Source organism: Esox lucius, chromosome 11 (genome assembly GCF_011004845.1).
Source record: "Esox lucius isolate fEsoLuc1 chromosome 11, fEsoLuc1.pri, whole genome shotgun sequence".
Taxonomy (NCBI): domain Eukaryota; kingdom Metazoa; phylum Chordata; class Actinopteri; order Esociformes; family Esocidae; genus Esox; species Esox lucius.
The window spans coordinates 51,977,539-52,003,084 of NC_047579.1; the positions used below are offsets into that span (position 1 = coordinate 51,977,539).

The following is a 25,546-nucleotide window of genomic DNA, read 5'->3' on the forward strand; positions in this document are numbered from 1 at the left end:
CTGTTGTAGCACTCCTGGAAAGTTTCGGTACATTTCTTGAGAGGAACTAAACTGTACGAAAACTCCATACAGCGATGTTGTACTTCAGATTTCTTGCAAGCAAAAAAGATTAGTCTGTCATCGTAACAGGATGTTTATACGTTCATAGATCTAATTTCACGCTTACTTTTCATGTTTCACGTATGACCTTTTTACAATCACCAATTAAGGTATTGGTTTTCTTGCGATCCTAACAATACGTAGCCTACGGTTAACCTTTCGGCAGATATCTAACTCCTCACGTAACATCACTACTGGGCGCGCCAAGGAGACTTGGAGTACAGGAATTGAGCCGTTCAAATTGAATGACGAGGCAGGGCTGAAACTACATCAGAAAACGTCGAGGTAAGCCGAGTCAATGATCCCATTTTCAGACATGAAGGCAAGCTGCTCTGTAATGACGAATACATATCATGCAACTGGTAGAACGATGAATGTTATGTAGATTATATCATGCGTCATTACAATGAATGGTTTTCGATTGAGCTGCCAAAGTCATGCACTCCAACACTAAGTCAGACTGTCTTTTAGGCAAATTAGGAATAAATACACTGTTTCAATTTAAAATGTTAAAGCATTGCACTTTTTAAATGAAACTACAATCTAAGTGATCCAAGGAAGTTTCGGAAAACCAAGGCTTTATTTTTCTTAAACGGTTTTTTCCCCTATGCGTTTTGGTCTTTGGTCCACACGCAAATTGCATTTTAGGTCACTGAAAACGGACCTTTTGAAAAACTCGTTCCAGGGTGAAGATATTCAGGAGCTCGGTTTTCAGTGTTGACGTGCAGGGACAACTGAGTTTTTGGCTTGTAACGGTAGTGTGTGCGCCGTTATCGCCTTTGTTTTACGTCAGGGTGTGCGCCGTTATCTCCTTTGTTGTTGTTTTTTTAATGCTTTGCCAAAATGTACAGAGAAGGCAATCCACCATTACAATGTTATTACATAAAACAGTACAACCTAAGCATTAAAAAACCCAGAAAAAAGAGAGAGAACAATTATTGTATATAGATGCTACGGGTTCTCATTAAGGTTGTGAGTGTTAATCAACTCTAAGAGCTCTTTTGCCTACTTGCTTTTCATGTATTTTAGTGTGGAAAAATAATATAACAGTTCCCTGCGAAAGGCACAGAATACAGGTTGAGTTTTCAAAATCGAATCTTGTGAATAAAGAATTTGCCCAGTGTGATTAATAAATTAAATAAGTATTTTCAGAAGTCAAAGATGAAATTTTCCCTGGACAATGGCTCAAGTTGTAAATTTTTACTTCAGCAGCCAATCATTAACATCATCCCAAACGGCCTAGGGAAAATGTGGAGGATTTTATTTCTATTTGATTGCAGAGGATACGAGCCATTACAAAGGCAATCAAGGATTGTTTGATTTGAAAGTTTGTCGCTAACAGAATCATTACCCTCAACCCCTCTACATCCCACATCCTCCCCTCTATAACCTTCTCATACAACCTCTCCCTGTCAATCATCCCACATCCTCCCCTCTATAACCTTCTCATACAACCTCTCCCTGTCAATCATCCCACATCCTCCCCTCTATAACCTTCTCATACAACCTCTCCCTGTCAATCATCCCACATCCTCCCCTCTATAACCTTCTCATACAACCTCTCCCTGTCAACATCATACTGTTCACAATACATCAACACATGTTCAACCGTTTCCTCCACTCAACACCCATCACACAGCCCTGTTTCATGTTCACCTATGACCTTCAATGAAGCGTTCTGTCCTGTATGCCCTAACCGTAGTCGACACCAATCAATCAATCAAATTTATTTATAAAGCCCTTTTTACAACATCAGTTGTCACAAAGTGCTTTTACAGAGACACCCGGCCTTAAACCCCAAGGAGCAAACAACAATAGTGTTGGATTTCATTGGCTAGGAAAAACTCCCTAAGAAGGCCGAATTTTAGGAAGAAACCTAGAGAGGACCCAGGCTCAGAGGGGTGACCAGTCCTCTTCTGGCTGTGCCGGGTGAGATATTAAGAGTCCAATTGGAATAATAAATACATTTATCTGGGCTAAATCCAGAGTGTATTTGATTTTAGACTAGGTCAGAAGTATGACCAGGTGGACAAGGGCCCCCAAACCAGGTACTCCGCAGGTGTGGACCAGGACCTCATCTCCTCCTAAAATGTAAAGGAGACTGAAAAAAAGTTAGTTGTGCATTCCTCATATCCCCCAGCACAATAATATAGCAGTGTAACACCTTGGAACTGAGACGGGGGGGTCCGGTGACACTGTGGCCCTACCCGGGGGAGGCCCCGGACAGGGCCCAACAGGCAGGAAATCAATCCACCCACATTGCCAGGCATCAACCAAAGGGCCACCCACCAACCGCAACCCCCTTGAATGAGGGCCGAGTATTGCCAGCAGCCCACCACATCACCTCTTCCCTCCTAAACCCCATATTCCTCACCTCAACCCTCACTGTCCGCTGCACCCCATAATACCCTCTCCCCTTCCTGCTACCATCCCACGTCCTCTACCTACAGTCAACACTTACCCCCTTTATCAACGTTTTAATTAAAACAGTGCTTGTATGGAAGGGATTTAAAAAACTAAAAAAATTGTATATATGTGTAGATATGTCAGTTCCGGCAGCTCCTCTGTCAGATGAGTCAGTTCTTCATCGGACATGTGGTATGGCAGCTCTGGGAGGTGATATGGCAGGTACATTGCTGCTAAAAAAACGGCCCAGTGGCCGAAAATGACGCGTCTTGCTGAGCGACAAATGGACCGCCGGAGTCTTGCCCGAGGGCTGAACAGAGCAGGCCCGGCGCTGGAACAAACGTGTTGGACAGGTATTTTATATACATGGGAGGGCATATTTTTCAGATTTACCTATATTGATTAGTAACTTCGGCACGAGGGACGCCAAGCAAATCATTTTTGCATGCATGGCTTACTAAGGCTTCTGAATAGCAAAATACACAGCTGTCGATCCAATTCAAAAGCTTTTACTAAATACAGTAGTTACACATTATTTGTAGATAAGTGCTCACATCACTTATAAAGCACATCTTTGATCGCATTTGCAGATCAAAACTGTGTCCTCTACTCCAGGTTTGTTAGTGAGTTCTCACGGAAACGTAATGAAGCATAATAAACTAAATAAACAATTCAGGAAATCAATATAATATACAGATCAAAAGTTTGCATACCCTTGGAGAATTGGTAAATATGTACCATTTGTAAAGAAAACATGAGTGAGAAGGCAAAACACATCTTTTATTTCTTATGGGATTCACATTCAAATGTAGGTCATAACAGAATGTCACAATCCTAAAACAAAACATGGCAACAAAGAAAAAAATTAACTGACCCCTGTTCAAAAGTCTGCATACCCTTAGTTCTTAATACGGTGTATTGCCCCATTTAGCATTAATGACAGCGTTCAGTCTTTTGTAAAAGTTGTCTATGAGTCCCTGAAATCTTGCAGATGGTATAGCTGCCCATTTGTCTTGGCTAAATGCACCCAGGTCATGCAAAGTCTTTGGTTGTCTTGTATGAACTGGACATTTGAGATCTCCCCAGAGTGGCTGTGGTGGCCACTCCAGATCCTTCACCTTTTTCTGCTGTGACCACTGGAGGGTCAACTTGGCCCTGTGCTTAGGGTCATTGTTGTGCTGGAAAGTCCAAGAGCGTCCCATGCACAGTTTTAATGCAGAAGAATGCAAATTGTCTCTCCAGTATTTTCTGATAACATGCTGCATTCATCTTGCCATACATTTTCACACGATTCCCCATGCCTTTAGAACATCAGTTCTAAAAACATCAGTGATCCACCACCATGCTTCACAGTGGGGATGGTATTCTGTTCACTATAGGCCTTGTTGACCCCTCTCAAAACATAGCTCTTATGGTTGTGACCATGAAGCTCTATTTTGGTCTTGTCACTCCAAATTGCAGTGTGCCAGAAGCTATGAGGCGTGTCAAGGTGTTGTCGGGCATATTGTAACCAGGCATTTTTTGTGGCATTGGTGCAGTAAAGTCTTCTTTCTGGACCAAGTACATCATTTTTGTTCAAGTATCGTCGTATTGTGCTCCTTGAAACAACCAAGGGTCTTTTTCCAGGTGACCTGTGGGACTTTCTTTGTATCCCGAACAATTCTTCTGGCAGTTTTGGCTGAAATCTTCCTTGGTCTAACTGACCTTGGCTTAGTATCAAGAGATCCCTGAATTTTCCACTTTTTAAAAAGTGATTGAACAGTACATTTTAAAATGGATTGAACAGATATATTAAACAATTATAGGCCAATATCGAACCTCTCGTTCCTCTCATAAATCTCAGAAAAATGTGTTTCCCAACAGCTGAATGCCTTCCTGAAGACAAATAACATTTAAGAAATGCTTTAGTCTGGTTTCAGACCCCATCATAACACTGAGATTGCACTGGTGAAGGTAACAAATGACCTTCTAATGGCCTCAGACAAAGGTTCCGCAGCCGTTCTGTTGCTTCTTGATCTTAGTGCTGCCTTTGACACTATTGATCACTCCCTTCTCTCATATTGCGCTATGCGGACACATTCTAGCCTGGTTTAAATCTTATATATCTGAAAAATATCAGTTGGTATGTGGGGATGGCACGTCCTCTGACAAATAAAAGGTATGTTTTGGTGTCCCTCATGGTTGGGATTTGTGCCCATTATTGTTTTCACTATGTATGCTGCCTGTGGGTGATGTCATCCGGAATCACAATGTCAATTTTCACTGCTATGCTGATGACACACAGTTGGATTGGGTTTTATAATGACTCTGCTTTTATTTATTACTACAATTCTTACATCTTTAAATGTTCACCCGGTATAGCCAGAATAGGATTGGTCACCCCTCCGAGCCTGTTTCCTCTCTAGGTTTCTTCCTACATTTTGGGCCCATTTACAGAGTTTTGTTGTTGCTTGCTCCTTGGGATTTCAGGCTGGGTGTTTTGTAAAAGCACATTGTGACAGCTGCTGATCAGGTAAAAAGCCCTCTAAATAGGGCTTTATAAATACATTTATAAAGCCAACCCCCACTTGCCTGACTGGTAAATCATCAAGATGCATCCTCTCACCAATGAATGACATGACCTCATGCATATCTTTTGTTGTGTTTTTGTAAGAAATCCAGAGCATGTAGTACACAGCTACCAGAAACCTCTGAAAGACTTCAACCAGAATCATAAATAAACAGAGGTAGGTACAGTTAAGTGGAAATCCATGCAAACACTCTAACATGAAATATGTGTTTGTTTTTATCTCGCCTAGTTTGCAATTATTATTAAATGTTTAATTAATTATTAATGTATGCTGCCTTCAGTCAGTTAATGCTAATAACAATGTTATTACTGTGAATTTTTACAATAAAATAATATAACACATACATTTATTAATGTATGCTGCCTCAGTCAGTTAATGCTAATAACAATGTTATTACTGGGGATATTTACACTACAAGATGTAAAAAAACCCATTTGTACACACTGGTGTCATCATAATCAAATGTAAAATATAATTTAAATAACATTTGAGCAGACAAAAACATGTTATTGTCCAGTAATTGTTTACTAAGCAACGCTTTTTACTGAAATTCTCTGTACAGGTCGAGATCTCTTCCGAGGGAGAAGACATTGGGTCTCCTCCTCTGTACCGAGCTGGTTAAACTGAATTTTAGCACACATTTTGGATATGAAGAGGACCTCTAAATTGCTTCCAATATAAAATCAATAAATAAAAAATATACACTTCTCAAAAAAATTAAGGGAACACATAATCATCACATTATGACACCAAGTCAGTTGAACTTCAGGGATGTCAATCTGTACATTTGGGAATCATAAGCGATTGTGAATCAATGTCACCTGTTTTGGTGCAAATGAAAGTGACAACAGGTGCACTGGAGAGGCAACAGCAAGACAACCCCCAAAAAGGGAATGGTTTTGCTGGTGGTGGCCAATGACAATTGCTCTCTCCTTATCCTTCCTGACTGATTCTGCTCTAGTTTTGCATTTTACTAATGTCCTTATCACTAGTGGAAGTATGAGGCGGTACCTGCAGCCCATTCAAGTTGCACAGGCTGTCCAGCTCCTCCAGGATGGCACATCCATACGTGACGTCGCAAGAAGGTTTGTTGTGTCTCCCAGTACAGTCTCAAGAGCATGGAGGAGATACCAGGAGACGGGCCGTTACACAAGGAGAGCTGGACAGGGCCGTAGAAGGGCATCAACCCAGCAGCAGGACCTGCAAAATGAACTCCAGCTGGCTACTGGTGTGCATGTTTCTGATCAAACTGTCAGGAACAGACTCAGTGAGGGTGGCATGAGGGCTCTACTGGAACCTGTGCTCAAAGCCCAGCACCGTGCAGCTAGATTGGCATTCGCCAAAGAACACCAGAATTGGCAGGTCTTCCATTGGCGTCCCGTTCTCTTCACAGATGAGAGCAGATTTACACTGAGCACATGTGACAGACGTGAAAGAGTCTGGAGACGCCGTGGTGAACATTATGCTGCCTGCAACATCATCCAGCATGACTGTTCTGGCGGTGGGTCAGTGATGGTCTGGGGAGGCATATCCTTGGAGGGTCGCACAGACCTCCACGTGCTAGCCAACAGTACCCTGACTGCTGTTAGGTACCGGGATGAAATCCTCAGACCCATTGTCAGACCTTACGCTGGTGCAGTGGGCCCTGGGTTCCTCCTGGTCCAGGACAATGCCCGGCCTCATGTGGCCAAAGTGTGTAGGCAGTTCCTGGATGATGAAGGCATTGATGTCATTGACTGGCCTTTAGGTTCCCCAGACCTGAATCCAATTGAGAAGCTCTGGGACGTTATGTATCAGTGCGTCCAACACCGCCAAGTAGCGCCACAGACTGTCCAGGAGCTCACTGATGCCCTGATCCAGGCCTGGGAGGAGACCCCCCAGGACACCATCCATCGTCTCATCAGCAGCATGCCCAGACGATGTCAGGAGTGCATACAGGCATGTGGGGGCCATACACACAGTACTGAGTCACATTATGAGTTCACGCAAGCTGAATGAATAACCTTGTAACTACACTGTAAATATGTGGGAACAGACACCGCTTCAAATCACAGCCCTCTTTCATAGTACTTACACCGTAAGTGTGCTTGGTACCATATAAGGACTCGTTTAAGATGATGGACTTACTAGGAACGTACATGGTAAGTAAGGGTGAAGTTCACAAGGTATAGGAAAGAATATGCAGATGGCATGAAGGTATGTTTTGGAGTATTAGCATTAACAAAATATTTCCACAGTAAAATGTATTGATCTGGTTATAACCCACATGTAACAAGTGTGTAGTCACTAATTTAAAAGTACATTTTTGCATGGTTGTATGTTTAGTGTAGTCAGGAAAAGTCAACATTGTATGGCAATTTTATTAAAATTTAAAAGGTTTTTGGCCATATCTTGGGTTTGGAAAAATATACAGGTAAGATACTTCAGTTACTACTTCAGGACTAGCCCCCAGTTGACATATCCAAAGCAGAAGTCTCAAATCCCAAGCTTTCGTATTTCACACAGAGGACAGGGGTTGTTTCATAAGATCAAATTGAAGTCTATGAGGGTTATATTGCAGGATCAATAACTAAAGAATTCCACAGTAAAAGTGTCTGATCTGATTACAACAAATGTGTTGTTGCTAATTTAGAAGTCCCCAAATGTTATCTAATGTTATTTTAGCATGTTTAGTGCAGTCACAAATAGTCAATATTGTATGGTGATTTCGATAAGACTTTTATAGATTGTTTCCCATATCTTGGGTTTGGAACAAGATAAGACTAAGCCACTTCACCTATTACTTCAGGAGTAGCCCCCAGTTGACATATCCAAAGCACAAGTCTCAACTCCAAAACCTTCATATTTTACACAGAGGTCACACCATAAGGATGCTTTGACGGTTAAAGGATCAATAACTAAAGTGTTCCACAGTAATTGTCTGTTCTGGTTACATCCTATACATAAGTGTGTATTTGCCATATTAAAATGTGTGACGGTGAGGCGACGGTCAGCCCCGTATTCCCCCGGTTTCCCATGGTTCATGAACTCACCCCAGACTCCTTCATTTGTCTTGTCTCCAATTGTCACTCACACCCGGTCCCAATTAAACAATCAATCAAATGTATTTGGAAAGCTCTTTTTACAGCAGCAGTTGTCACAAAGTGCTTTTACAAAAATTAAGTCATCAGTATGTGTTTACATGTTTCTCCTCTGCTCCCCTCATTTGTCGGTCATTGTTCCTCGTCTCTGCGTGTTTCGTGTATGTGGTTAGTGTTTAGTTTTCGTTCTGTTTAAGTCTTTATTTTCGATTCAGTTTGTGTCTGTGCTCGGGGTTATTCTCCATTAAAATGACAACATCAACTGCCACTCTGCCTGCGCCTGGTTCCTCCTCTCCACCACAACGCCATTGTGACACAACGTTACCTAGTTGTATCTTTTAGTGCAGACACGGATAGTCAGAATCTTATGACGATTTTGACAATATGCTTATTGTAATCAGAGTTATTTATGCTTAAGGTTAAGAGAGGTCTGTAAAAGGGCCTATTGGAATGTTAAGTCATGGTTGTCTAACAACAATAAAGACAATAAACAAACAATGAACAAAGCTTTTCTGTACGCCGCAGTGAATGTATTGTAGGAAATGTTGTGAAGACTGTATAGTGTGAAAATATGCTGGAAAATCAAGGGGAACTATGTAATTGCAAGGCAGTGTGTAATTGCAATTGATGCTGGTGAGTTTCCTTTAACTGTAACGCTGTCTGCTACATGGGGCGCCAAAAACAGGATTAGTTGACTGAAGAGAATATCAAGCAATGACGTGTCTGTATTTTGTCTAAGCTGAAAATGTGAGTTGAAGTAATGCTCATTGTGTGAGATGCTGTTTTTGCACATGTCACATCTATCAGTATGCATTGCACTGACCATTGTTATGGTACCCAACTGCTGTAACCAGGGGAGTTATTGATATATAAAATCTAGCAGGTCTTTATGCTGACCTAATTTCAATGATGGAATGGTGTGGTTTATCTCCATCAAAACTTGTTCTAATACACAATGACTAACTTTGTGTCCAGGCCTCTGAACTGCAGACAACAAGGGAGCAGACTAGTTCTCTTTAATATCTGAACCTTCTGTAATGGATACAGGACACATGGTTCAGGGTATTTTAATATTGATAGTGGGCTTAACAGTAATAGAATATTCTGATATATGATATAAAGTGACCAGACGTCCGAAATAATTGTAATTAAAAGAACACCAACCCTACCTGACACTCTGATTGGAGTGATCTTGGCTGAACCTGCAGGTGATCACATAACGCTGAACTTTGAGCAGTTCAGGAATCATCAGCATCAACGTATCGATATTGATGACAAATCCGATGACCGAAGTACCTGCAAAAGAAAAAAAAGTTGTATTATTCTGATCATGGCAAAAAAAGACCCCAAGAAAGCCCCATGTGATTTTGTTAATTCAAAGCAGTAGAGTGAATTTTTCATCACATCCATGTGTAATGTGTAATCACCCAGTCTTGAGTGCCTATCACAGGGGTGCAAACTCACAAAGAATAAAAATGGTAAACAGCTACTAGGGCAGATAGATTATTAGTTTGCATCCATGTTTTTAGGAATGGGATCAGTTTCTTCTTTACCTTATACAGTATACTTGTAGACAAAGGAACATTAATTTGGAACAATGTAATTGCAGAACTGGGATAACTTGAAACCAACACATACAATACTTACCATTCTGACACCTACATGTACTTGATGTTGTGTATAACATACCATTTAGAAGACATACACATATATACACTCACCTAAAGGATTATTAGGAACACCTGTTCAATTTCTCTTTAATGCAATTATCTAATCAACCAATCACATGGCAGTTGCTTCAATGCATTTAGGGGTGTGGTCCTGGTCAACACAATCTCCTGAACTCCAAACTGAATGTCAGAATGGGAAAGAAAGGTGATTTAAGCAATTGTGAGTGTGGCATGGTTGTTGGTGCCAGACGGGCCGGTCTGAGTATTTCACAACCTGTTCAGTTACTGGGATTTTCACGCACAACCATATTTAGGTTTTACAAAGAATGGTGTTTAAATGGAAAAACATCCAGTATGCGGCAGTCCTGTGGGCGAAAATGCCTTGTTGATGCTTGAGGTCAGAGAAGAATGGGCCGACTGATTCAAGCTGATAGAAGAGCAACTTTGACTGAAATAACCACTCGTTACAACCGAGGTATACAGCAAAGCATTTATGAAGCCACAACACGCACAACCTTGAGGTCGGATGGGCTACAACAGCAGAAGAGCCCACCGGGTACCACTCATCTCCACTACAAATAGGAAAAAGAGGCTACAATTTGCACGAGCTCACCAAAATTGGACAGTTGAAGACTGGAAGAATGTTGCCTGGTCTGATGAGTCTCGATTTCTGTTGAGACATTCAGATGGTAGAGTCAGAATTTGGCGTAAACAGAATGAGAACATGGATCCATCATGCCTTGTTACCACTGTGCAGGCTGGTGGTGGTGGTGTAATGGTGTGGGGGATGTTTTCTTGGCACACTTTAGGCCCCTTAGTGCCAATTGGGCTAAAGTGTGCCCAATTTAAATGCCACGGCCTACCTGAGCATTGTTTCTGACCATGTACATCCCTTAATGACCACCATGTACCCATCCTCTGATGGCTACTTCCAACAGGATAATGCACCATGTCACAAAGCTCGAATCATTTCAAATTGGTTTCTTGAACATGACAATGAGTTCACTGTACTGAAATGGCCCCCACAGTCACCAGATCTCAACCCAATAGAGCATCTTTGGGATGTGGTGGAACGGGAGCTTCGTGCCCTGGATGTGCATCCCACAAATCTCCATCAACTGCAAGATGCTATCCTATCAATATGGGCCAACATTTCTAAAGAATGCTTTCAGCACCTTGTTGAATCAATGCCCCGTAGAATTAAGGCAGTTCTGACGGCAAAAGAGGGTCAAACACAGTATTAGTATGGTGTTCCAAATAATCCTTTAGGTGAGTGTGAGTATATGATACAGTCTGTGCCACTTGTGTAAAATTAGCTGGCCAATGTTATACCAGTAATATATTTTATTTCTACAATAGCATTCTTGTGTCAGATATAATTTAAATCAGTGTTATGGAATATGACTTACCAAGTCTCAGTTCATAGCTGGGTGAAAACTGGCTGGTGCAGTAAACATAGCCTAGCTAGCTGGCTACGATTTCAGTACAGTAATATCCTTGCTCCTTCTCAACTCTCTGGTAATATTCTAGTCACAAAATACAACCAATAGTACGGTAATGTTAAATCTTACTTTTAAAGTAATCCCCCGAGCCCTGCTTTCAATGGTCTGCCGATTTGAGCAGGAATATGCTGCACAGTGCCCTGGCATGGTTGCTTCTGCTGCTACGCAACTAGGAGTATGACCGGTCCAAGATGACGGCTGTATTTCTCGCGCACAGCAGCCAATGCGGCGTCTACTCTTTATTATGTCTATACCAGAGCCGTTTTCAACGGCTCTGGTCTATACTGTCATAGACATCATATATAAAGGCTAGATGTGGCTCAGTCACTTCCGGCATCACCGGCGGCCATCTTGTCACAGGCAGGCTTTCTGGCGTGCTCTGTTATACCTGATGTAAGGTGAGTGATCAGTACGAACACAAATACTCTTATCTCGCTGAAACCTTGACGGATTTACAAACAGTTTGGTTTCTTACAAACGTTATTAATCGACTTAATCGTGCAGCATAGTTGTGTATCACGGCTACTTGCGCAAGTTATCAAGGCAGATATCACAATCGAGCTGTTCGATTATAAAGGTCTTACCGACACCAATAACGATTTTCTGACAACTAATCTTTTTTTTGACAACTAAATTACAATATTTGTGGATGTGGTTGTAGTTATTTGCTGGCTAATAACATATAAGCTTTGAGTGAGACCTATAGCAGCTAAAGTTACAGTTTAGCTGCTAACCAGTAAAGTTGCACATGATTCTGCATTGAGTTCATTAGATGCTCTTTTCTGTCTATGTCAAGTTCATGGTGTGGTACGTATTATTATTATTATTATACTATCTTGCTCTAATTGTTTGCTGTCTGCAAATGTTTCAGTTCCAATTCTCTTGTATTCACTTTTTTCCTCCCCACATGCTGGTGTCAAAATGTATTGGATGGTCTGCATGTTATGTTGTCAATTGATTCAAGAAGGTTTAGTGTCCTAAAATTATTTTTAAGGGTCCTAAACCTCACACTGATTATACTTTTAAGGTCAGGGATGCAAACTAGTCAGCTTTACTAGTCACCCTATACCATTAGTTTGCATTCCTGCCTTCTTGCGTCCTGTTTTGGCAGGATCATCATAGTAATAAAGTATTTGCTTTTGAAGGTTCCTCTCTGTCCTGGGCTTCATCATAAACATTGACACGTTGATGTCGATGGTTCCTGTGCTGCTTGGAGGACAGCGATATGTCCTGACCTACAGGTTCAGCCAGGACCACTTGGAGCTTCTCTTCAACTCCATCAGAGCATCTGGTAGGGTTCATAATTTATATTTACCAGCCGCAACACTAAGTGACACAGTGTCAGCAAATGCTTGTATTGTTTTCAATTTGTCGGTCCGCATGTTTTTTTTGTTTTTTTTAAAATTTTGGTTAAATGTGTTTTCTGAAGACATACACCCTAAGACATACACAATACCTGGAAGTGTCACAAACCATTTTGAGTATTTAGAAAAATGTCTGTGTTTGACTTTGTTTGCAGAATTTATCATCACTGATACAATCTGAATTGTATGATAATGTCATTCAACTGACTTTATGTGGAAAGATAATTCAGTGGTGGCTAGTTCAAATTATTATTATTTATTTTTTTATAAGCATAAAACATTTTAAAGCATGTATTGAATAGCTGTACTATACTCGTATATCTTGTTTTTTCGTTTACGGTCGCTGGAATAACAACCCTAATGCCAGCCAGTTCAAGTACATCTTTAGGAAACTGATGGTCCGGTGTGGGGTTATTAAACCATGCAGAGGCAATGTGACGGCACAGGATGACAGAGTCCCTACCAGCTGTCATCGACACCTCTACAAGCCTGTCAAATATGTCCTCTGCAGCAGGAGATCTTCAATTCCCATTTGCTGATATTTCCATATGAAAATATCCTTGAACAGAACCAGATAGGTGTAATGAATATACAAACACAAGGTATTTATGTTAAATCAATAAATATGCTACAGAATGGCAACAAGACATATACACTTTTATACTATTATAATAAAATTACTATTATAAAATAATCTAAATTACTACATGTTTTTTCTTTATGCCGGATAACAAGCATCTCTGAACTGACCACATTTCAGCCCTCTAGGTCACTTGATATTACTTTAGAAACACAACTGAGCCCTAGCACCAGGTCTTGTGACGCTGTGTGCAAAAGCAGATCAATATAGAATGAAATTGAGTACTTTTGACCATTATTTGGTATGGTCATGCGTATAGTAAAATGCCCTATGGAAACTCCCCATAGGACTTTGTCAGACAAAATGCTGACAATAAAATGCTTACTGTGTGGCAACTTCTTCGTGTAGAAGCATAATGAAATGAAATGAAATGAAAAGTAACACTGATGTTACTTGTAGACTATTTGGATTGTATGTCAGGGGTTCTGATATAGAATGACTACAAAAAATATGGAATCATTACACAAGTCTCTATTTTTAAACTATTATAAAAGTGACATTTATTTGCACACAAAAAAAATAGGTACATGATTCCCCTTCACAAATATCCAAAAAAGGACAGTTTTATTAGGTTTCTGTTGCATGTTGTTGCTCTGTAAGCTGAGGATTGTAATTCTGGCGATGTGGTGCAGCCTTACTTAAAAAACAGGGACAGAATTATTTTTAACAGCCTATAGTGGTGGCTGTCTATCACAACACAAACATCCTCTGAACTGATCCTTTTTCAGACAATGTAAACAACCTCAGGCAGTTTGATGGGCTGTGATCGTCTGGTACTGCCTGATGACTGCCGAATGACTCACTGTGCTGCCCTGATGACACTCACCGTTCCCTCTGATGGAATCACCAGACCTCCATTGTTTTTTAAAGTCAGCAGGTGGTAGCTCTGGTCCTTGATGGCAGATGCAGCATCTGTCACCAGGCTGGCACGGCAGACATCACACGACAGCAGAGATGGGGACAAGTCACACATGGTCAAGTCCAAGCAAGTCTCAAGTCTTAACCATCAAGTCTCGAGTCAAGTCTCAAGTCACAGTTCAGATAAATCAAGCAAGTCAAGTCAAGGGTTCACCCTAAGCAAGTCAAGTCGAGTCCTTATAAGTTTCAAGTCAAGTCAAGTCACAGTACTAAAGAGATGAACACACACACACTGTCCTCTGTTTCTGACGTGCGCTCGGTGCGAAGCTCGATTTCAAAATCAAATATTTTTCTCCTCCGCGGTACAATTTTTTGGGGGAGGTACTTGAACTGGCTGGAATTAGGGTTGTTATTCCAGCCATCATTTAAAAAATAAATAAATAAAGATATACAAGTATAGTACACAGATATTCAATACATGCTTTAAAATGTTTTATGCTTAAAACATTTTTACAAAAAAAGACTAATTAGAACTAGCCACCCCTGAATGATCTTTCAACATAAAATAGGTTGAATGGCATTATCATACAATTCAGACTGTATCAGTGATGATAAGTTCTGCAAACAAATTGTCAAACACAGGCATTTTTCTAAATACTCAAAATGGTTTGTGACACTTCCAGGTATTGTGTATGTCTTAGGGTGTATGTCTTCAGAAAACACATTTAACCAAAATTAAAAAAAAAACAAAAAAAACATGCGGACCGACAAATTGAAAACAATACAAGCATTTGCTGACACTGTGTCACTTAGTGTTGCGGCTGGTAAATATAAATTATGAACCCTACCAGATGCTCTGATGGAGTTGAAGAGAAGCTCCAAGTGGTCCTGGCTGAACCTGTAGGTCAGGACATATTGCTGTCCTTCAAGCAGCACAGGAACCAACTGGATTGAAAATCATGTGCAACTTTGCTAGTTAGCAGCTAAACTGTAACGTTAGCTGCCATAGGTCTCACTCAAAGCTTATTGTTATTAGCCAGCAAATAACTACAACCACAAATAATGTAATTTAGACAAAAGGCTAGTTGTCATAAATTCGTTATTGGTGTCAGTAAAACCTTTATAATCGAACAGCTCGTTTGTGATATCTGCCTTGATTACTTGCGCAAGTAGCCATGATCCAACAATGCTGCACGATTTAGAAGTTTAGAAAAGAAAAGCTGCAATTTCAACATTTTCAGGCATTCAGAATTATAGCCACGTTAATAACGTTTGTAGGAAACCAAACCGTTTGTAAATCCGTCAAGGTTTCAGCGAGATAAGAGTATTTGTGTTAGTGCTGATCACTCACCTTACATCAGGCACAACAGAGCCCGCCAGGAAGCCTGCCTGTGACAAGATGGCCACCGGTGATGCCGGAAGTGACTACGGCCATGAGACGTCTAGCCTTTATATATGATGTCTATGGTAAATCCCCACAGAAGAATTGAAAGTGAAACTTATGAGAATCGGTAAGGAAGGTAAGGAATCATAGGTTTTTAAACAAATAATAATGTAAAAACCGAAATATTTGTGTCTGTCACGCATTTTTTATTAGACAATTGTATCGACAAATTGTGATTGTGAATTATGGCTGTGTAATAGCATGTTTTATACTATATGGCACAGCCCATAAGGAAAATACATTTTGAAATGCAAAATATATGTAGAATATATTATGAGTGTCGAATACATTTAACTTAATTCAAAATATCAAAATGTATTTAACCTTTTACTCCGTGTTACAGCTATCTAACATATTTGGCTAATCTTCTAAACAATTCCTGTCTGAGTTGTTCAGTTCAACAATTCCTGTTATTTTTCGTTGCAATTGAAAAATATACCTTCAAACCTGAAAAAAAACGTCTCCTATCATTGTTCTCAAAAAGATGCATTGATAGGTTATAACTAAATCACATCTTACATGGGTCGGCTAATATTAAACTGTTTAATTAAACATTAAAGAAACACTTCCTGGTCAAAATTTGAGATAAATTGAGTTCATTAATTGTTTAAGAAAATGTACCTCTCAAAACATTGAAAACAATTCAAATATGATCATATTTAAGAGTAATTTCGATAAAAAGTAGGTATTAAAACCGTTCCACGGGTAGAATTCTGACAATGCCAATGACTGAATATGAAATATATATTGACTCATACAGAAAAAACTGTTCTATACGCCGCAGTGAATGTATTTTAGGAAATGTTCAGAAGACTATAGAGTTATTATGTGCAAAAAAATCAAGGGGCACTGTTACATTGTGGCCAATTGGGTGGGCGGAGTAAAACAGCAGCAACAATCGCAAAAACACAGTGCCCCTTGATTTTCTTGCATATAATCACTGTATAGAGTCTCCTGAACATTTCCTACAATACATTCACTGCGGCATATAGAACAGTTTTTTTTATAGCCCAATATATATTTCATATGCATTGAGTTACATTGTGGCCAATAGGATCTAGGATGGGTGGAGTAAAATGCCAGCAACAATTGCAAATACACAGTGCCCCTTGATTTCTTTGCATATAATTATTCTATCCACTCTCCTGAACATTTCCTACAATACATTTTACAATATAAACTAAGCAAAGTGTCAAAAACGATACATTTAATATTATTAAAATCGCACTTTACCGCGGACTTTTATTTTGAAGGCAAAATCCGAAAACCGGAAGTCTTATTGTTGCTACGGAATCTTTAATGTTGCCAGCATGACGCTAATTACTTTCTTATTTTGTCCAGCCTCAGCTCTTTGTTTGATAAGTCAAACGCATCACTTCCTGTGCGCAGGATAACATATCCCGCCACTGCGAGAGCCGACCACTTTTTTCCTTAGGAGCGGCACACGTTCTACAGAGGTTTTTCAGATGCGGGTCTGGGAACATCTGATATAGTAGGAATTCATCCACCATCCAGATTAGGAGAACAGCGATGTGTCAATGCAAAAATTTTTACGTCAGCTTTAACTGGTAAAAAATGACAAGTTTAGTGCAAGGTATAACCTTTTACTCTTTGTCGCAGCCATGTACAGCAATCAACCATTAGTGCCTGGTAACAATAAAATACAAGGTTATCAGGTCAATTAACTCAGTTCATCGCGAAAATATTTCAAAACGTTTTATAGCCGATTGAACATGGGACAATTCAACTTTAAGCAATTTGAAGATGTATGAAAGCTAGTTTTTTGTCGCAATTACCTTTTATTCAGTAACAGGAGTGGTTCTGCAATCATCAAACTCTTGGCAGTATTCTTTGAGAATCTTTGCCAATCCTTTACTACAGACATATTGAGCTATTGCTTGTTTTGGGGGGGTTACTGACTTCTGTCTCCTCTTCAGTTAGTAAAATGCATGTTGAATCAGATTTAAATCTACCTGAACTCCTTGGTTGCATTGGCATTAGGTTCCTCTAATTAAATTCCTTTTTTTTTTAAGCATCCCATTGCTTGTTTCCTTTAGTAATAAAGGATGTTTGTATGACAAGACAACATTTTTAATTTGGGAATTTTGAAAATGACAGGAGATAATAATGGAAATTATACAGGATCTTTAGAATTGTCTTTTTTGGCAGGCCTAATTGCCACTGGCCTCTGGGGAATAAAAGCTGTGCTTCCCCACCGGAAACCTGTCTCCATTGGTTGAATCGATGAGGCTTTCCAGCCAATTGAGTTGCAAAAAGGCTTTTTCGAGGCCTCATTCACGTGGTGTACACTGATGGAACCTGGATGGAATAATTCACAGCAGCCAAATTATCATTGGCTCAAAATGAAGCGTCACAATCGCCAACCTCAAGAAGGTCACCCATGTCAATTGCATCAATCGCAGCGGCCTAACGTCACAATCATTACTATAGCCTATCTTAGATAATGTCTGTTTTAGTGTTCATTAAAACAAAAAACTGTCCATAGTTTGTTTAGGCTCACGCAATAAAGTTATTTACATGGGAGTAAATTAATTCTCTACAGTTTGCTCACTTCACATCTATCCTCCTCCAAAACTTTGTAGCTGGAATGCATAATAGAAAAATATGTACCACTCAATTTTCATTCCCAGTTTTTTGTCCCAACCCCACTTTGAAATAAGACACGAGTTTGACGTTAGTCAGAGAGATAGAAGGGTTGTCTGACAAATTAACGCTGACCAAGGTTGACTTTTGCCAAATGAACACCACAAGTACTGTATGATCAAGTGTTGTCTGTTTGACACCACCACACTGGGAAGACATAAGCTTTAGAATTACACAACTGTCAATATGTGACTTATATGTAGCTAACCTTTTGTATGAATTATAGTATCTAACCGGAGAGAGTGAAGTCTTTGGTTTCCTGGTGTCCATGAATTGACCAACTCACGATGCCAACATTACACGTTAAAGATCTCAGGTGTGTATTTTGAAATGAAGAGCTTTGCCAAATGCACCAATATAGTGAAACATTTATTAATTTAATCTAGAATCTATACTATGATATAACATGTCTTATTTACAGGATGAAATGGGAGAGAATTGCATCTCCTCCTTCCAGCAGTGAAAGGTCAGTGGGAATCCCCCCCCCATTCAAGAGAGACACCTGGACCCCTGAACTTGGAGGGTATGGCAGTGAACTATCTAAAGACTTGTGACTGGAAATTGGAAACATTCAGTACTTGACCCCGTTCATATTGTCCTTGATATGTGGAGCTCACATGAGGGATGTGTATATAAATGTGTATATTAATTATAAATTATAAAGACAGATGTCTCATTTCATAAGTGATTTATGTAAAATCTTCAGGAACCCACCAGTTTACAATGAACATTCAGGACACTAGTGTATCACTAATAAAATCAAACCATATAGTATTGGTGTGATACAATAGAGAACATTGACTGACAAAGGGGTACATTGACAAGCACTACAACCAACCCCCCCTTAAAGACCAGTTGTAGGATCTATTCTCATTCACTAGAGTTTACTCATAAATCCTGTTGAAACCCAAACATTTTGTGGAATATTGAAACTATTTAATCTGAATTACAGGATCAAAATGGAGAGAATGGTGTCTCCTGCTCCCAGCTGTCTGTCAATGAAGAGTGACAAATCAATGGGAATCCCCCCCCAATTCAACAGACACACCTTGACCCCTGACCTGAGAGGGTACGGCAGTGAACTATCTAAAGTCCTTCTGACTTGAAATTGGAAACATTGGAACAGTACTTGACCCTGTCCATACTTGTCCGATGGTTACTTTCATAACTCCAGTTCTATGAGTGGAGCGTCGCCCATAGGGGCTTTTTGTTCCTATTGGTTTACCCCTCTGCCAATAGGCAGGCACAGAAAATGTAAATATGAAAATCACACCTCTCATGGCTATAAAAGAGGTCGTCATACTCTGTTCTGTCTCCCGACATATCTTTCTTCACAAGAAAAGCAGTCAGGGACCGGTCAGGGTGTGAACCCTATGGGCGACGCTCCACTCATTGAACTGGAGTTACAAAAGTAACCATCGTTCTATATCGTGAAGCTTTGCCCACAGGGGCTTCGCTCGCCATGTCACGCAAGTAAAAACGGACAAAAGGCGACGGCGTCCCCCAAGACGCGGCAGCACAAATGTCCTCCACCCCCACGCCCCTAAACAGAGCGGCCGAGGCTGCAACCCCACGCGTGGAGTCGTCCCCAAACCCCCTGGGCGTAGGAGTGGGCCCCAAACCCCCTGGGCGTAGGAGTGGGCCCCAAACCCCCTGGGCGTAGGAGTGGGCCCCAAACCCCCTAGGTGTAGGAGTGTGCCCCAAATCCCCTGGGCGTAGGAGTGGGCCCCAAACCCCCTGGGCGTAGGAGTGGGCCCCAAACCCCCTGGGCGTAGGAGTGGGCCCCAAACCCCCTGGGCGTAGGAGTGGGTCCTAAACCCCCTGGGCGTAGGAGTGGGTCCCAAACCCCCTGGGCATAGGAGTGGGCCCCAAACCCCCTAGGCGTAGGAGTGGGCCCCAAACCCCCTGGGCGTAGGAGTGGGCCCCAAACCCCCTAGGTGTAGGAGTGTGCCCCAAATCCCCTGGGCGTAGGAGTGGGCCCCAAACCCCCTGGGCGTAGGAGTGGGCCCCAAACCCCCTGGGCGTAGGAGTGGGTCCTAAACCCCCTGGGCGTAGGAGTGGGTCCCAAACCCCCTGGGCGTAGGAGTGGGCCCCAAACCCCCTAGGCGTAGGAGTGGGCCCCAAACCCCCTGGGCGTAGGAGTGGGCCCCAAACCCCCTGGGCGTAGGAGTGGGTCCTAAACCCCCTGGGCGTAGGAGTGGGTCCCAAACCCCCTGGGCGTAGGAGTGGGCCCCAAATCCCCTGGGCGTAGGAGTGGGCCCCAAAAGTAACCATCGTTCTATATCGTGAAGCTTTGCCCACAGGGGCTTCGCTCGCCATGTCACGCAAGTAAAAACGGACAAAAGGCGACGGCGTCCCCCAAGACGCGGCAGCACAAATGTCCTCCACCCCCACTCCCCTAAACAGAGCGGCCGAGGCTGCAACCCCACGCGTGGAGTCGTCCCCAAACCCCCTGGGCGTAGGAGTGGGCCCCAAACCCCCTGGGCGTAGGAGTGGGCCCCAAACCCCCTGGGCGTAGGAGTGGGCCCCAAACCCCCTAGGTGTAGGAGTGTGCCCCAAATCCCCTGGGCGTAGGAGTGGGCCCCAAACCCCCTGGGCGTAGGAGTGGGCCCCAAACCCCCTGGGCGTAGGAGTGGGTCCTAAACCCCCTGGGCGTAGGAGTGGGTCCCAAACCCCCTGGGCGTAGGAGTGGGCCCCAAACCCCCTAGGCGTAGGAGTGGGTCCCAAACCCCCTGGGCGTAGGAGTGGGCCCCAAACCCCCTGGGCGTAGGAGTGGGCCCCAAACCCCCTGGGCGTAGGAGTGGGCCCCAAACCCCCTAGGTGTAGGAGTGGGCCCCAAACCCCCTAGGTGTAGGAGTGTGCCCCAAATCCCCTGGGCGTAGGAGTGGGCCCCAAACCCCCTGGGCGTAGGAGTGGGCCCCAAACCCCCTGGGCGTAGGAGTGGGTCCTAAACCCCCTGGGCGTAGGAGTGGGTCCCAAACCCCCTGGGCGTAGGAGTGGGCCCCAAACCCCCTAGGCGTAGGAGTGGGTCCCAAACCCCCTAGGCGTAGGAGTGGGTCCCAAACCCCCTAAATCCTGTTGAAACCCAAGCATTTTGTGGAATATTGAAACTATTTAATCTGAATTACAGGATAAAACAGGAGAGAGCAGATTCTCCTGCTCCCAGCTGTCTGTCAATGAAGAGTGACAAATCAATGGGAATCCCCCCCCAATTCAACAGAGACACCTGGACCCCTGACCTGAGGTGAGATGGTATTTATTTGGAGTCATGATAGACTAGTTATTGATTAGGACAACGTCTACATAGTTAACATTGTCTCTGGCTCTCCTTCTCCCTCTATTTGTCTTTCTCTCCATCAGTCCCAGTCTGCTGACTAAGCATCAGTTCGGGTGTTCTGTGTGTTCAGAGGTTCTGAGGGACCCGGTCTCTATTCCCTGTGGACACAGTTACTGCAGGCAGTGCATCAGTACATACTGGGCCCATCCTGGTCCTGCAGGAGACTATATGTGTCCCCAGTGCAGTAGGAGATCCAGAACCCGACCTGAACTCTACACCAACTCAGCCTTGGCCAGGGTGATCCAGAAGCTCCAGAGAACAGGTTTCAGTCCAGCCCTCCCTGCCCTGGTATATGCTGGGCCTGGGGACTTGGCTTGTGATATCTGCTCTGGAAAGAAGCTCAGAGCCGTCAAGTCCTGTCTGACCTGCACTGCCTCCTACTGTGAGAGCCACATCAGACAGCATTACACGGTCCCAGCACTGCAGAACCACACACTGGCAGAGGTCACTGGAGGTCACTACAGTGGCAAAACTGGGAAGACCAAGAGGATCAAAGAGGTAATGGAGTTGATAATATCTGATACATGTGAAACATATGTGTTGTATCTGATTTCAGGGAACATAACTGTGTCTGTTTCTGGTGATCTCTTCAGGAGGGTGAGACTGAGGATGATGAAGACAAGGAGAATGTTTGTAAAAAAATAAAGATGGCTGTTAAGGAGGAGGATGTGAAGATTGCTGATCTAATGAGGATAATCCGTGAGCTTAAGGAAAATAACTTGGAACTGAAGAACATTTCAGAACACCTGGAGCAGGAGAACTCTGTACTGAAGAAGAACTTTATAGACCTGGAGCAAGAGAACTCTGTACTGAAGAAGAACTATATAGACCTGGAGCAGGAGAACTCTGTACTGAAGAAGAACTATATAGACCTGGAGCAGGAGAACTCTGTACTGAAGAAGAACTTTATAGACCTGAAACAGGAGAACTTTGTACTGAAGAGGATCTCTATAGACCTGGAGCAGGGGAACTCTGTTCTGAAGAAGATCTCTAAAGACCTGGAGCAGGAGATCTCTGTACTGAAGAAGAACTCTATAGACCTGAAACAGGAGAATTCTTTACTGAAGAGGATCTCGAAAGACCTGGAGCTGGTGAACTCTGTACTGAAGAAATTCTGTTATAACCTGGAACAATGTTGCCTTGAATTATACTTAAACATCGAGCAGGAGAATTCTAACCTCAAACATCAGAACAGTAATCTGATTAAAGAGGTTGCTGAGTCCACAATCAATATAAACCTAATGCATTTCAGAACTACTGACCTGTTATCTGCACTTAGAGCAGACCTGGGCCACATCTGGCCCTTTGTACATCCCTCGTATTACGTGGGATAACTGCAGACTTTCAAATCACGGAGGAGTTGGCAGCCATGCAGTCAATGAAAGGGACAACCACTGGTAATGACTTGTTCCCCTTAGGTAAATGCATGTTAGGACTGAAATGGGACAAGCTGGCAGGTGTGACAACAGACGGTTGTCCAAATCTGACTGGGAAAAATGTTGGACTTTTAAAGAGAATGCAGGATAAAGTGACAGAAATGAACCCTTTGCAGAAATTGACATTTTTGCATTGTATTATAGATCAGGAAGTGTTATGTAAGACAATGTTAAAAATGAACCATGTTGTTGATGCTGTAACTTAAACAGTTAACTTCATCTGAGCGAAGTTCAGGTCAGTCTCACTTCAGGTCAGTCTCACTGCTGGACTTTTACTCCTTCCTCAAAGAGGAGAACTTTCCACACCTGAGGAGGCATGCTCAGAGGATTCTAGTCCTCTTTGGATCTACCTATATATGTGAACAGACATTTTCAGTGATGAAGTTCAACAAATCCAAACACAGATCCTCTATCACTGATGACCACCTTTCAGCTGTCCTTCGCATAGCCACCTCAGACATTCAGCCAGATTTCAATGCCCTTGTTCAAGCCCAGAACAGACTGGATTATTCTCACTGAAGAGGTAAATTGAGGTGGAAAACATTACAAGTTATTGTTTGTTGTATTGCTGTATTTCTATAAACTTGTTAAGTTGTTTGTTGTTTTTCATTGTTTGTGGAGATTAACAAGTAAAAAAAAAATTGCACTGATTCAATAATTGCTTTTGTTTTCTTATTTGACCTACACACCACAATTTCACATTTCCTAATATAAATATTTACAGAATAGTTTTATTCTTCTGATTATCAGTACCAGCTATTCAAAATATATAATTTAGTGCATTTTACAATGGAAGAAAGTTGAGCAGAATTGAGTTCAAGTTATCGTTGGTGTGGCCCTCTGCCACAATTCAGGTTTCTCATGTGGCCCCTTGTAAAAATTAATTGCCCACCCCTGACTTAGAGAGTGGATGATAGGTGTGTGGTCAGCCCACCCTTTGGATAAAACCTATGTGACAAGACAGCTGGGCAGTAACTTACTCTTTTAACTGTAATAAATACAGACTGTTCATGTATTTTCCTCAGAGATTCCTCACAGACCTGTTATAATATACTTAGGACGCATCTCTCTATTTGCAAATATAAAATAATCTTTTAATTGTGCCAAGAGAATTTTGTCTCTGTACTTAATTCCATTAAGAGTTCCTATCGATGGAATTACCATCACACAACACCCCTGAATCACTAATCAAGTGCTTGACTATCAGCTGATGAAGTCCAGTCCGGCATGTTGTAGAATAGGTCAAATACATGGAATGGCTGCTGGTCCCAGAGGACTGTTTGATTTTGAAAATATGACTGATCATGCAAAAGAAAACTGTCCTTTATTTAAAGATAGTGATCAAATGAAGACATGTATTATCACATAGTCGTCTAGCTCCTTTTTAAATGATAATGATAACAGAAATCACCCAAATGACCCTGATCAAAAGTTTACATACCCTTGAATGTTTGGCCTTGTTACAGACACAGAGCGTGACACACAGAGGTGAACATTTCTATTTAAGATGACTTTCCAACACCTGTGGATTTCAAAATTTCAAATAGTGTCAGTGTATAAATAGTCAATGTAACTATCTGAGGGAGTGTTTCTGAGATTTCATGTTTAGTCTATATATTTGATAATTTAATTAGTGTTTAAATTCATACAGTAATTAAAAACATTAAAAAAATGTAATAAGAGTTTAAAAAGGGGTGTTTGATCTAAAATGTTACTAAAATATTTGACCTTAAAAATATTTGTTGTTTACATTTTGTCCTTCTTTATTACAAATGCCATTTTTTTATGTTGAGGTTAAAGGTCAAATTACCATAGTGTAGCAAAGGCCACACCTGTTGCATTGTGGGTAAAAGGAATACTGAGAGAGCCAACGTGGCTGCAGAGAAAAAATTTACATCCTCAAACAAATATTTAGCACGGTCCAAGAGGCGCACACGGAAATTGTGCTTTTCTATTTCAGCCTTATATGTCTGTTGTAATTTCTTAGCATTTATTGCACCTTCTGTACTGTTGTGACGCTAACATTGTGGGGAACGTCTTGTTAAGGAATGTGTTTAAGAGACTTTAAAATGACTGAAAGAGGTATATTTGACTCATTGTATCTTGTGTGTGTTTTTGTTTTTGTAGTTTTCACGGTGTCTTATGATGAAAATGTGGATATAAATGATCAAAAGACATCTGTATGATGCGTGGCCTTATTTAATTAGACCAGTGTAATAGACTCTGTGCACCAGCGTAGTGAGGAACTTCTGCTTTTGTCTAGAAGTCGGTATTGCAGTTTCCGGTTTACTTACTAATACTCATCCGCATTAGTAAACACCTAAACTCACAACAAGATGAGTGGTGCTGTTGTACGGGGAAAAAAAGAAATATAATGTACGTGACTCATTTAAGTTTCAAGGTACAAGTGGGGCATCATTTTAATTAGGAGAATGTCCTCTTTTTAATAGAATATGGCTTGCGCCATTCAATGACT

General features: G+C 41.7%; 1 protein-coding gene across 5 annotated transcripts; it reads left to right on the forward strand.

Moving 5' to 3' along the window:
* Positions 1-23,529, forward strand: LOC114840337 (E3 ubiquitin/ISG15 ligase TRIM25-like). 5 transcript variants are annotated; one of them, XM_034295223.1, is made up of 7 exons: positions 1-384; positions 18,524-18,613; positions 18,719-18,820; positions 19,250-19,366; positions 21,428-21,541; positions 21,658-22,132; positions 22,228-23,529. In XM_034295223.1, exons 2-7 carry the CDS (start codon positions 18,585-18,587, stop codon positions 22,966-22,968), a joined length of 1,578 nt encoding a protein of 525 aa, XP_034151114.1. In that variant the 5' UTR covers positions 1-384; positions 18,524-18,584; the 3' UTR covers positions 22,969-23,529. The 5 variants fall into 5 exon arrangements, with proteins under 5 accessions (XP_034151114.1, XP_028979274.1, XP_028979277.1 ...); XM_029123441.2 differs by lacking the exon at positions 1-384 and adding an exon at positions 15,647-15,709; XM_029123444.2 differs by lacking the exon at positions 1-384 and adding an exon at positions 15,647-15,709 and having other exon boundaries at positions 18,719-18,763.
* The last annotated feature ends 2,017 nt before the right edge of the window (positions 23,530-25,546 follow it).

What these genes read in the sequence shown, in the direction of transcription:
- LOC114840337 (XM_034295223.1), top strand. Translation starts at nt 18,585, where the DNA reads ATGCCAACATTACACGTTAAAGATCTCAG. An exon ending in ACCTGGACCCCTGACCTGAG is followed by an intron (nt 21,542 to 21,657) that starts GTGAGATGGTAT and finishes TCTCTCCATCAG; the next exon opens with TCCCAGTCTGCTGACTAAGC. An exon ending in AGACCAAGAGGATCAAAGAG is followed by an intron (nt 22,133 to 22,227) that starts GTAATGGAGTTG and finishes TGATCTCTTCAG; the next exon opens with GAGGGTGAGACTGAGGATGA.